At 47.3% G+C, this 11,152-nt stretch overlaps 1 protein-coding gene across 1 annotated transcript; it reads left to right on the top strand.

Moving 5' to 3' along the window:
• The first annotated feature begins 917 nt into the window (after positions 1-917).
• Positions 918-10,081, top strand: LOC134520984 (putative P2Y purinoceptor 10). The gene is made up of 2 exons (XM_063346955.1): positions 918-1,518; positions 6,832-10,081. The coding sequence occupies exon 2, from the start codon at positions 6,834-6,836 to the stop codon at positions 7,854-7,856; it is 1,023 nt and encodes a 340-aa protein (XP_063203025.1). The 5' UTR covers positions 918-1,518; positions 6,832-6,833; the 3' UTR covers positions 7,857-10,081.
• The last annotated feature ends 1,071 nt before the right edge of the window (positions 10,082-11,152 follow it).

Below are 11,152 nucleotides of genomic sequence, written 5' to 3'. Positions count from 1 at the left end.
TGCAGACAAGAGAGCATCCGCAGAAGAGTCGATAATGTTTGTTTTCCACAAATGCTAGTCGGGTCAATCAGGGAACGGTTTCTAAATTGCAGTTCCCAAATGAGGCGCTGCGTAGCCTGCCGGCCTGCAGAGCATCCTGCAGTGATTTAATGTTAAAGGCAACTTTGTGATTGGATAAATTCCAGCAAATATGTTCCCATTGCTGATGAGCAACTTAAAAAATCAGCTAAACAGGATGTACTGATAAACACTACGACATCGGCCGAAAGCTCACTATTGCTTTTCATGAAGCCCGTATAAATAATTTAAAAATAAACGTCTGACAGTCTCCCAACATAGAGTCATAGAATCATAGAACTTCTACCGACCTCCTTTGACAATTCATGGAAACAGGACCATCTGTAAAGCACAGCGCTACATGTTAGGGGGTGTTCATTGTGGAGCGTTCTTATTTGGATCAAAGACATTAGGTTTGGGTTTCTGAGTGGTCTGACATCAACATCTACATTGTCCCCAAGTCAGGTAGTGGGTGCAGCGATGTTCTACTTCACACTCTCAAACCACCACAGAGCAGAGAGTTTAACCACTGAGCTACAGGGACAGTCGTGTGCTGCAAGCCAGAGGCCGATCCTGAAGAGGCAGAGCAGGGCAGATTCCTGGTGGCTTTCTGAAAATCCAAACAATTAGATCCTCTAAGTGGGTAAAGTCCTCGCCTCACTAATGCATTTGCCCTCTGGGATAAGGGTGAAGCTGGATTTCACCCCATTGCTTGAAACAATTTCAAAAGTGCCACCGTTTGACACTGTTGGCAGCAAGCTCCAGCAAGTGTAAACTGAGCTGCCTACTTATTTAGTTCAAGAGAAATGTCGAGCAAGGCGCTCACAAGTGCTATAAAAAGCCAATGGGAAGTTGGACTTCATCAGAAAGGACACTTAGCACCAGGTGACCCGGAGCACCCACCAGCCGAGCCTCACGCACAGCTATGACTGTTTACAGCCCCGCGATCAGGAGGTACAAGCAAAGCTGAACTTCCCAGGGAGGAGCAGGCAGAAACCTCGAGAGGGTTTCCATGGTCAGCTCAGAGCTCTGCTTGGAGAGGAGGAAGAGTGGGAGAGGAGGAAGGGGTGCCCTGCACAGAGCAGCACCAGCTCCACTCGGAACCTCGTCCTGCAGCATCCCGAGGGGTGCCGGGCCATCCCAGTGGAAGAGAAAACATCAAGGACGAAGGCACATGAGCCCCATTTTGGGGCCACTGTGCGTTTGCCCGGCCAGGACTCAGCTGAGCATCGCTGGGAGCCGAGCGAGCGGGTCCCGCAGGAGCAGGCAGGGGCTGCGAAGCGAGCGCCCGCCCCAGCAGCAGCCCCAGCCCGGAGCCGCAGGCAAAGCAGCACCTTGCAGCACCCTGTGATGTCAGTCAGGTCGCCGTGCACATGTAAACACGGCTGGCGCGGTGCAGCCGGGACACTCCACTTCCTCCTGACAGCACGGGTGCACTTAGCTGGGTTTCTGCCTGAAAAGGTAAGGCTGCTTTTAAGCTCCCTCTTCGTGATCTAGAACCAAGGTTAACCAGCCTACGCTGTTCCCTACGAAAATGTTGCGCTCCTCGGGCTTTTTTTTAGGGGTTGGCTCTTGCCAGGAGGAGATTTGTGGCGCTTTGAGTCTTGAAAAAGCAGCAGCCCTCCTTGCGCGCCAATCCTCTGTATGAACGCATGGAGGAGTGGAAACAGCGGCTGCATGAGGTTGCTGTTGCTAGAGAAAGCAAAACGGTATAGCATGGGCAACTAGCGGTTCTCCAACTGTTCTCCAGTGTCATTACTAGGCACGATTTCCTTTTTTTTGACTGATTTCTCTGGGAATATCTTTTATTTTAAAGTCATACTTGACAGTAAGGGAAACTTGCAAATCTGTTTTTTCTAATGGTGATTTATATTACCGTTAAAAAAAAAATCTACATGCTGCCTGTCTCTGTGCCGTCCAATGCTCTTTGATTGAATTGTAACAGTAGGAAATTAATATTAGTCAGGGAGACACAATATGACAAAAATAGCAAGTTTGCTTGGACTTGGTTTTGTTGATGAGAATCCTGAGGCAGTTTCAATGCGTCATTCAGGCTGCAGTCACTGGTCTGGATTAAAACTTAACTTACTTCGTGGACTGAAGCTTTTAAACTGCACTTTGTAAAAGGTGGTTTGCAGATGGGCTTGCATTCGCTTGCACCGGCGGCTCAGCTCCGAAGGGAGCTCAGCAAAATGGCACATGTGCAGTTTGGCAATTATAGGCAGGATTCGTAGTGGGTGGATGCCGAATCCGAGATTTCTTGAAGTAAATCGAAAGGGAATCTCACCGAGGGTGAGTCAATATGTCAGACCTGGCTCGCCGCGTATTTCTGTAGGAGAGGATGTCGGCAGCAGGCTGCGGCAGCAGGATGTGTGAAGTCCGAGTGTGATTCTTGTTCAGGGACAGGTTTTCTGCTGCCAAGTGAAAGCGCTGGGACCTTGGCTCCAGTGCAAACGTCACCAGCCATGGGAATTGCATCCGTGATGCCAGTCCATCCGCGAGACAGCCCTTGCCCAGCCTGGAGCGAGCGCTCCAGCGAGGCTGCCGGCGTCCTGCGGCGTGCGTGCCCTGCTTCTCCAGCTGCCCGAGCTGTAGAAGTGAGAATTAAACGAGTGTCGCAAAACGAAAATATCTCATAACAACAGATGGGACAACGCAGATATGCTCTTTTTTGTGGAAGAAGAAAAGCAGAAAAAGTACCCTTAACTGTCGAACTTTCCACTTCTGACTGCGGAGGTTTCACAACAAAGTGGGAGTGCAATAACCTGAGATGTTCACGTCAAAGCAACAAGGGCAGAGTTTGGAGGCATTTGTGTCTTAATCAAGTCAATTAACCCGGCCGCTGATGGGCATGCCAGAAAGATCCAGGACTCTGGAATGACATTCCTGTGCTTCTCGGTCCTGTCAAGATGAACATGTTTTTCCTAGAAATGCTAGTTTAGTTTCCAAACGTCCAGCTATGAGTAATAACGTGCACACTTAATTATGTCCTTAGTGCAACAGCCTCACAAGTACAGACTCCAATTAAAATGTAAAAAGCAGTAGTTAGCTTTAGCATTTATGTACTACCATTTTTTAAAAAAAAATCATATTCTGAAAACAATGTTGCAGTAGGAGCTGTCTGCCTGCAAGATGTAAATAATCACTGATAAAATCCGATGGAGCTTTTCAGCCTTCTACCTTTGCTGTACACACATCATGCGGCAAATTACTTTTCTTTCTTAACAGCTTTGGAGACCTAATTTCAGACAGACATTCTGCGGTATCTCTGTTTGTCTGCTTTCACGCGCAGGTGTGGGAAGATAAGGGGACTGTGTGGGACTAAGCTTCAATCTGAACAAGCGAAGTGGGCGGAAGGGCAGAAATACAAGCATTTTGTAGTCCCCTGGGCATACATCTGGGTGCATTCTGTCTAAAGAGATAGTTTAATCTCATTAGATATTTATGACTTTGTAACAAAGCCATTCATTCTCAGAAAGTGCCCTGATCTGATGAGACATCACCCATGTGTGCATTAATTGTGTTAATGCTTTTGCACTGACGGCCAGGTCATTCTGCTCAGTCCACCTCATTGTAAATGGCCTGACCCTGAGTTCACTGCATGCGAAGGGGAGGCTTTTTCTGACTCCACGGGCCGTACGCCTCCTGTTCATCAATCCCGGTGTCACATTTGCTCAGGTGGTGGGGATGGGACATCACCTGCATTTCCACAGGTTGTGTTTTGTTACTTTTGGTTCCAAGGTTCAAAGCAGCTCCCTGGTCTCCATCAAAGTGCAGCTTTTCAGGATGCTTCCACTTGCAAACACCAGCAATATGAGGACTGCTCCTGGGAGCATTTTTTTCCCTAACATCAGTTATTCAGCAACACAAGAGTTTTTCAATTTGGGGTCACCCTAGAGGAGAACAACACAAGCTCATGAGAACATAATCACACCACCACCTCTGCCTCCAGCCACTCAGTCCCTTGAGGGTTAGAAAACTACCTTAAAGAAGAGGGCAAAGAAATGAAATCTTGATTAATTCTGACACCTTGTGGACAATTAGCAGATGCAGATGAAGCCAGAGGGGGAACCTCTCCATGCTGTGGGCTCCACCGTGGTCCCAGGTATGCTGCAGCCCAGCCCTGTGCATATCTGCGTGCCTGGGCACAGTTTGCTGCAATCAGAAAGTGAAGGCTGAATTCCGGTATCAAGCGTGCACACTCAGCATCACCCTCGTGTTACAGCAGACACATCTTGGACATGTCCGTTTGCCCTAAATGGCTCCATTCAGCGGCCAGTTTGAGTCAGCAGCCTGAACTTGATTATTCTGATTGCTGACACTGTGGTCTGGTCCTTAACTGTCACATGAAATGTAAATGAGGGCTAACCGTATCTAGGGACGTCAATAAGCAAACTGACTCTTATGACTCATTTGAACTGAAGAACACGTATCCACTGGCCAGCATTTAAATATGAGCGTGTCCTTAAAATAGAACATTTTGCAAATGTATCTAATCCTCAGTGGTTTCAATGGCCATGTAGCACTCGTGTTTTTGGGGAAGCACCAGCCAGTCAGCCTAACCTTGACACCCAAGGGAAACCAGGCAGCTCGTAACTTTGAAGGTGGCTCTTGAATGGCTTCTTGGCAAAGTGGGTTGTCACCTGCAGGGACAGAAATGGGGTGTAGCGAGCAGTGCTCTCATTGGAGACAAGGGCAGCAGACAGCATGTCCAGCTGGAGCTGCAGGTGAACCAGATGGAAGGAGATCATACACTTTCAGAGTGCCAGAAATTCACAACGCTCTCTAGAAATGGGATGTAACCCAAGTTTATCGCTCTGAGAAGCAACACCCTGAGTGAACATCCCAATGCTCAGCTCCATGCCCTCTCCACTCGCTGTCCCAGTGCCCTGAGGAGCACCAGAAAGGAGAGTGGGAGGCCTCCAACGTTGCTTCTCCGACCGGTGGAGATAAGGCCTTGGGCCAGATGCATCTTTCCCCCTCACTTCCAGCACCTTTTGAGCCCTCTTCCCTCCTCATGGACAAGTTCTGGCCTTGTGATAGGAGCAAGGCTGTGGTGTCCTGGGATGGGGGCAGCTGGGGACACTCCACCACAGAGCAGAGCATCTCATCCTAGAGCTGCCATGGGGTGAGGGTTACTAGGAGTGAACCGCAGACTGGAGGGATTGCCCTGGAGGGGCAAAACCAGGCTGGGGGGTGTGCTCTGAGAAACCTGGCCTCCGTGTACTCGTGCCGTCTCCGTGAAGGGGATTAGATAGCGGGTTTCTCCACTGCAGCATTTCTTTGATGTTTGGTGCAACTGAAGGATGTAGCCCAATTTCTAACGCTGAGAGTGCTGCAGGAGATAAACATGCAGACCTTGCTTTTTGAAGACTGTGAGAAAAGGAAAGACAAGTTTAAAAAGAAAAGCAAGAAACCCGGCAGCAGCATCTGTCTGGGGAGCCTGCAGGAGCGGTGGTTAGATGGCTCATCATCAGCATCAGCCAGAGCCACAGCACCCGCGGTGAGGGTGGCCTGTGTCCCATCCTGGGACCTTGCCACATCTGGGCGTTCCTGCAGCCTGAATTACAACCCTTCCATAGCAGCCTTGAACAGCGTCTGTACGAACTGCCAAGTACCACAATGATTAACAAGCTGAAAAAACAGCTATTTGTGTTCTTTGTCACTTGAGAGCTCTAAACGCTACTCTTTTTTTGTAACATGACGGAAAAAACATTAGTAACAGGGTACGAGTTACTAATATCTACCTACAGAGACACTTTTTCTGGCAAATGCCCCTTGCCCGTGGTGCAGAAAATGAGTCAGAAGGAATGAATCAGTGCCTGCAGTGCCACATGAAATAGGAAGCTGATATTCAATATTAACGGTTGTATTAGACCCAGGAGGGAATCACTGCAATGAGAATTATAACCCTGTGGGGAAATACCTGATAAAATCAAACTCCTCCTGCCTGGGTTGCCTTACTGGAGACAAATCCCAGTTACAAAAGCTGACAAAAGAAAGATGGCCCAACCGTTCTACACGTGACATTTAGCCATTCCTACTTATCTGACTCAAAGGAGAGCCAGAAATTGGAAACATCTACAAATAAAATTATCTGATGGTAAAAAGTGTTAAACTGAGGCTGCTAGGGTGATGAGAAATGGAAGCTGGTGATGGGATTAGGTCTCTGCTTGTTACATTAGCTCAAATACATGGCAGCAGATTTCAGGAGCGCTGGCTGCACTTACAACAGCCAAACTTCTCAAGCCTGCCCCCGTCTTGCCAGAGAAGGTGGGTCCATGAGGTCCACTGGTGGGGTCAGGAGAAATGCCACCCACACCAGGTCTAACGTACAGGTATTATTCAGTGGTCGGCAGCACATTTTGCTCGTTGGGCCATGTGGTTCTTCACAGACAGAAGCTGGGCCATGGTACGCCTTTCTTCCATGTACCCAGCTACCCAGAGACCAAACCACAGATCACCTTGAGCTGCCAAAAGGGTAGGCAGCTTCTCCTGCTTCTCTATTAGCAGTAAGGCACATCTTCACCCATGCTTACGGCACTCGGGCAGCCCAGCAAGGGGACTGACATGACCAAAATCATCCTTCACCTCTGCGTAAATAGTGGGAGACCTCTGAAAGGGCAGTTTTGAGGAAGACAGCAGGATGTTTTATACAGAAGATATTTCCAAACCTCTACTTTGTACTGTATAGTCAGATAGGAAATGCAAATGTGAATATCAACAACCCTTACAGTGCTTTGCCTTTACAGCCCCTGTTTTTGTTCTCTATAGGAATGACCCACCCACCCTATACCACAACAGATGTTTCCAGCAGCCCAGTCATGATGCAGAGCAACCAGACCTGCTCCAGTCACAGTATAACATTCAAAAACAGCCTGTACGCAACCACTTACACCATCATATTCATCCCCGGCCTCCTGGCAAACAGCGCTGCCCTGTGGGTCTTGTGCCGCTTCATCAGCAAGAAGAACAAAGCCGTCATCTTCATGATCAACCTGGCCGTCGCCGACCTGGCTCACGTCCTCTCGCTGCCGCTGCGAATATACTATTATATTAACTCCACGTGGCCTTTTGAGAAATTCCTTTGCTTACTGTGTTTCTACCTGAAGTACCTCAACATGTACGCCAGCATTTGCTTCCTCACCTGCATCAGCATCCAGAGGTATTTCTTCCTGTATCAGCCCTTCAAAGCCAAGAACTGGAAGCGGCGGTACGACATAGCCATCAGCGCTGTGGTGTGGCTCTTCGTGGGGGCAGCGTGCTTGCCGTTCCCTATCATGCGCAACTACGGCATGGCCAACAACACAAATACCTGCTTTGCTGACCTCGAAGTCCGGCAGATCGACAGCAAAGCGGCCACCGTGCTCATGACAGGCACAGCGGAGCTCTTCGGGTTCATCGGCCCACTCATCATTATTTTATTCTGTACTTGGAAAACAAAAGACTCTCTTCGGGGCTTCCAGATACCGCTGCAAAACAGCAGTGAGAGGCGGAAGGCTTTAAGGATGGTTTCCATGTGTGCCATTGTGTTCTGCGTGTGTTTTGCACCATACCACATCAACTTCTTTTTCTACATGTTGGTGAAAGAAAATGTCATTACAGACTGCTTCCTGAGTACCATCACGCTCTACACCCAACCCTTTTGCTTATGTCTTGCAAGTCTGGACTGCTGTTTGGATCCAATCCTCTATTTCTTTATGACCTCAGAGTTTCAAGACCAGATATCAAGGCACAGCAGCATGGTCATCAGGAGTCGGCTCATGAGCAAAGAGAGTGCCTCATCAGTTAAGGAATGACAAGAAAGCCAGATGAAAAGAATGAAGATATTTCATATCAAATCTGGGACTGTTCTGTGACACTCGATTACAAACTCCATTGTGGAAGATCCTGTAAGTGTTATCTGGGGGATTTTTGTGGCAGTGGAAATCTCTCGATATATAGAAGATAAAGCTCTGTTTAAGACCAATGCGTTGGAAGCTAACGAGCAACCCAACCGGTGTGACTACACCTACCGCTGTGCCACCCACACCTCTCCTCTCTGGACCAGAAAATATACAGTGGGGAGCGACAAAGCTTTTGCTAGGAAATGGTGGAAAAGTCCCAGGAGCTTTTCTTCTATTTTCCCAACTCCATGGCTCTACGATCAAGCCAAAGACAATCCCACATCCATACACTGACATCTGCTGAAGTGCCTTCTCTGCTAAAAACACACAATGTACACAAGAACCTGATAATGGCCAGTAACAATAAATGGCGGTTTTGGTCCCCACACTCTGGGCCGCAGACGCGTGAAGGCTGGCAGCTTGCTTCAGCAGAGTAGCCCCGGCTTTGAGTGTATCCCACTGGTCGCCACACTTACCTCTGCGTCACCTCTTCTGCACTCCCCATCCCGCTCTCGTTCATTATTTCCTTCTCACCCAGCTCTAAGTTTGCTCCTTAATTGCTGACGCATCCCGTAACTTGCACCTAGAGCTGGTGCAAGACTCTCTGCAAAACAAGTTCTCCCGACAGCTCCTCAAACATCCCAAAGAGTGGGACCTTCCCTTGCTCCGAGTGGCTTTCTTCCCCTCCGAGCTGTCCCCGGGGGCAAGGAGGGCATGAGTACGTGGCCTTCACCTTTGGACTCCAAGGGGCAGGACCACTGGGAGTGTGCCGCGGGCTGGGCACAGATGGACTCGGCATCAGCGCCGTTGGATATGATGATGCTGGTGGCACCGTTCAGGTCCTCGCTCTCTTCTGCGTATGGCTTCTTCAGCTCAGAGGTACCTGTGATGGATCCGCCCTGTGAAATCTCTGCTTGATAGATTCAACTGATACATCTTTTAAAAAAGAGAGGTGTCCTTGGCCAAGGTGATTTCACTAATAGAGCATAGGCTAATTTCTTAAGAAAATTATTCATCGTGATTTTTTCCACTAGCTCCTCTCATGATCTTAATGTTTACATTTTTATAACTTTATTGATTACAAAGATAAGAAAAGCAGTAAGAGGAAAGGGTGCCATTGACCCCTTATTTTAAATTAGTGACAGCTCTGCGGCTAAGTTCACCCACTTCGTGTAACTTCAAGGGCATCCTCGTGGCACCTCGGGATTGTTTTGGCTGAACACAAGCACTGATTTATTGCCTTTGAAATCCTGTGTTTTTTCAAAAGGAATGTGTACAATTCTCAGTAAACACCAGTGGCAGCGTCTTACATGTTGCTGTAAAAATAGAAGAAATACCAAAACCACTTCCTAAGTATATTTTAAATCTAACTACTCAATTCCCAGCTCAGTCAAAAATTTCCTGCAGTGTTACGCTTTCCCACGTGACTATTTTACAATAACAAGAGAAAAAGCAAACAATAGCTAGGTTTAAATAACGATTACACTGGAGTTCCTCTAAAAGGCAGCAAACGTACTGGTGAAATACAATAAGCTCTTGTAGTTGTCTCATTTGTGAGAAGATGATTATGGGCTACAGTAAAATAAACGTAATCTTACATGCAGATAAGTGAAAATACCAAAACATGCCTATCTGAAGGAAGTAACTGTCACAGAGAGAGCGTTATTGCAGGTTTCTCTGGTTTTCTGGTGAGAAAGCTGCAGAGCAAGCAAACAGTCCATCTCCCACCGAAGTCAATGGAAATGTGTCCTCCAATTTAACCGGCAGTTTGTTACGTCAATGACACACGTGCGCGTTTACACACTGCAAGGAGTCCCTTTAAAAACGCGACCAGAGGCTGATGCTCAGGTACACAGTTAAGAATGCATAAGGACATTGTTTTTAATTTAGCAGTTTTCCCATAAGCTAGATGCTGTATAATATTGTCAGTGAAGGAGACTTTCAATGGTTGTTCTGAGGATTTTTATGGACTTTGATCAGCCAGAATGTGACTGGGAGCTGTTTACTGTGATTTCTTTCTCACAGGATTCTCCATTTATCCGATGAAAACAAGTTGAAGGCACTGTTATGGTAACTATGTAGCTTGTCCTACAGTTTTTCTTTCCAAAAACTGATGCTTAAAAAATAAACACATTTTTGCAAACATAAGCTGAGTTTCATAGTTATCACTTATACCTAGAAAACTGAACGGGATCGGCTCCTCCTTGAATCCAAGAGTTCAAGTGATACAGTACATCAGCTTTTATTATTCTTAATCACGTTGCTTCCTTGTCTACAGAAAGGTTTTCACCCTACTCTAATATGATTCATGTTTATTTTTATTTTATTTTTTAAAACTACAACACTTACACTGGATTTAGAGGTATTTGGGGGAGAGAAAGATCCCGCCGGGGAATAGCTGTGCTGCCAATGGTGCGTGACTGGGTGAGGAGGAGTGATTGCTATCGTCCTTACACGCAGGCAGGACCACAGAAACCATCTCTCCGTATCTCATTCAACAATCATTTCGCAGATCCAGTTCTACATGGCTTAAAAAAGCACTCACGCTGTTGACGACAAGATTGGTAAAGCAGAAATTGGTAACTGTAGTCCCCTACATACCGAAAGTTATAACGCGGACCTGGCATGGGAATACCTGCTCCAGCATCTGAACGTTCAAAGGGTGACAGTGGCCCTCCCACTCCTAACAACAAATTTGGTGGCTCTATGAGGGATAACACTCCCTGTCACAATGACGGCATCCCCAGGTACCTCAGCTGCTCATGTGCTCCCCCCATCTTCTTGCCTCATTCACCCTCTGAACTCCCTTAGACCCCCCGAAATAGACCTTTTTACATATTGCAGCCCCAGCCTGTGAGGAAAAGTCACAAACTCAACACTTTCAGCCTTTCAAGTCAAATCACTTTGATGTGCAGGAGGTTAGACAACCTGGTCTAATGGTCTCTTCTGGTGCGTGGGAAAGTGTATTGGTTTTGGCTGGGATAGAGTTAAATCGGCTGTGTGGTACTTAGTTGCCGGATGGGGTTAAACCACGACAGAAAGTTAGCCAAGATGGTCATGATGGTGAGCTAGCCTAGAGAGCAACAACTCAAAGAAACAAAGAGATCAAGGAAAACTTGTAATCTTCTTAAAGCATGTAGAAAGTCAAAGGCTGTCAGTTTGTCCTCCACAAATTCGTATGTGAAACTCAAACCTTTTAGCTCCAGTCC

The sequence above is a fragment of the Chroicocephalus ridibundus genome, chromosome 9 (genome assembly GCF_963924245.1).
Source record: "Chroicocephalus ridibundus chromosome 9, bChrRid1.1, whole genome shotgun sequence".
Lineage (NCBI taxonomy): Eukaryota > Metazoa > Chordata > Aves > Charadriiformes > Laridae > Chroicocephalus > Chroicocephalus ridibundus.
This window is presented reverse-complemented; position numbering and strand designations above follow the sequence as displayed.